Source organism: Alosa alosa, chromosome 8 (genome assembly GCF_017589495.1).
Source record: "Alosa alosa isolate M-15738 ecotype Scorff River chromosome 8, AALO_Geno_1.1, whole genome shotgun sequence".
Lineage (NCBI taxonomy): Eukaryota > Metazoa > Chordata > Actinopteri > Clupeiformes > Clupeidae > Alosa > Alosa alosa.
Genome location: NC_063196.1, coordinates 24239135 through 24241634, shown reverse-complemented (window position 1 = coordinate 24241634; position 2500 = coordinate 24239135). Strand labels below are relative to the sequence as shown.

At 46.2% G+C, this 2500-nt stretch overlaps 1 protein-coding gene across 1 annotated transcript in view; it reads right to left on the bottom strand.

Annotated features, from left to right (window-relative positions):
* Positions 1 to 2500, bottom strand: part of nbas (NBAS subunit of NRZ tethering complex) — a 201557-nt gene that overhangs the window by 86536 nt on the left and 112521 nt on the right. Inside the window, 2 exon segments of the mRNA XM_048249961.1 lie at positions 330 to 440; positions 907 to 1142. Coding sequence (XP_048105918.1) covers positions 330 to 440; positions 907 to 1142 — 347 coding nt within the window.

Below are 2500 nucleotides of genomic sequence, written 5' to 3'. Positions count from 1 at the left end.
TGTGTGCTGAAGAGTGTGTGTTGTGTGTCGAGTGGAGATGCATGGCATGCTAGCCTTTGTGTCCATGATGAAAAGACATAAGAGTGTTAGTGTGTGGATGGGTTCAAATGCTTAGCAGGCTGGGAGGTGTGTGTGTGTGTGTGTGTGTGTGTGTGTGTGTGTGTGTGTGTGTGTGTGTGTGTGTGTGTGTGTGTGTGTGTGTGTGTGTGTGTGTGTGAGAGAGAGAAACTGAGAGTGTATATGAGGGAATGTATGCGTGTGCATGGGTATGTGTGTGAGTGTGTGTGTGTGTGTGTGTGTGTAAGAGAGAGAGAGAGAGAGAGACTTACCCACTGTCAGTAAACAGGAACTCTAGGTGTGTCATGTATACCTCCCACAGAGGAACACTGTAACGCTGCGCCAATGAGATGGAGATGTGGTACACACTCTCATCCAGTGTTCTGAAACACACACACACACACAGTATTTTTACTCACATTTATAAATTCAGACATAGTGTACTAGTTCCTACTGTATGTTCACAATAACGGTCACAATGCCAGTCTTCTGGACTTGGTCCCATTGACACATACGGTCTAAGCCACTTTGCTTCACATACAGTAGCCAGGACTGTGTCCAAACAAAGCTAGAAGAGGTCAAGAATAGTCTGTTTACCACACACACACACACAGAGACGCACACACACACACACACACAGATTCACACACACACAGAGACACACAGGCGCACACACACAGATGCACACACTCACACACACACACACACAGAGGCCCAGGATGCTCTCTTCTTGTAGTCACTCCAGCTCACACACACACACACACACAGTCAGCAAGGTCCAGGATAGTCTCATTCTTGTATTCATGCTCGGAAACACACACTCACACTCACACACACACACACACTTACTCGGCGAGGCCCAGGATGGTCTCCTTCTTGTACTGGGCGTCCGAGCTGAAGCGCTGGGTGTCCACTCCGCGGCCGAGGCCCTGTAGCACCTGGGCCTGCGTGAAGTCCGCCAGACGCTCCGAGTACGCCCGCAGCTGGCCAATCAGAGCGTCCACCTCCGCTGGCCAATTGGCATTGTCGTCCTGCTTCTCGCCAACGTGACGTGTCACCAGACGGATCAGCTCCTTGGGGTCCACCTGCGGAGAACCAAACAGAGATTGGGGCTGGAATGAGTTTATGGAAACGGAACATAGGCTGCAAAAGTGTGTGTGTGTGTGTGTTCACTTTTTAATTATTACTAAGTTTAGGAAGTCATGTAGTGCATATATTAATGGATAAACGACACACACACACACACACACACACACACACACACACACACAGCTCAAGTTAATTAAGTCTGTAATTGAGCAGAGGTAAATACCAAATGGTCATGGAATAGAACTATAATGAAGTAAAATGATAAGTCATATAAATAAGTAATATAAATTCCTTGTGTCAGTGTGTATAATAATTGAGGCACAACCCTGTGTGCGTGTGTGTGTTGCGAACAAACCTGTGTGTGAATATATGTATGACAATGAGAATGAGTGGTGTGCCTTGGGCAGGAAATGATGTAGTAAAAAAAAGAAAAGAGCCAAACAAACCACATCTGATCACAACTCGGGAGTGGCTGTGGTATGCATGAGCAAGAGTGAATGAGTGAGAGAGGACATCTGTGTGTGTGTGTGTGTGTGTGTGTGTGTGTGTGTGTGTGTGTGTGTGTGTGTGTGTGTGTGTGTGTATGTGTGTGTTCAATAAAATATGGTCATTCATGACACGAGATATGCACAACATGTGCATGTTTATATAGGCCCCTCTGTGTGTGTGTGTGTGTGTGTGTGTGTGTGTGTGTGTGTGTGTGTGTGTGTGTGTGTTCAATAAAATATGGTCATTCATGACACGAGATATGCACAACATGTGCATGTTTATATAGGCCCCTCTGTGTGTGTGTGTGTGTGTGTGTGTGTGTGTGTGTGTGTGTGTGTGTGTGTGTGTGTGTGTGTGTGTGTGTGTGTGTGTGTGTTCAATAAAATATGGTCATTCATGACACGAGATATGCACAACATGTGCATGTTTATATAGGCCCCTCTGTGTGTGTGTGTGTGTGTGTGTTAAATTAAGCATGCCTGTGTTTAAACATGCAGAATGGAGTCCAGATTGGAGACTCAATCTTTTTAGCCAGCGAGGTGTGTGAGTATTATCACACATTTGCATGATTACACCTCCCTGCCCGCTCACACACATTGGCCAACCCCAACTGTACTCTACACATCGCTCGCATAACTCACTCACACACACACACACACAACCCCAACTCTACACATCCCTCTGCTTTGAAGTGATAAAATAAGTCAGTCAGTCAGGACATAAAGTCTTTCCAATCCACTGCTTCTATTCCCTTCTTTCATCCATCCATCCATCCATCCTCTCATCCATCCATCCCCTCATCCATCCTCTCATCCATCCATCCATCCTCTCATCAATCCATCCATTCCTCCATTCATTCTCTCAT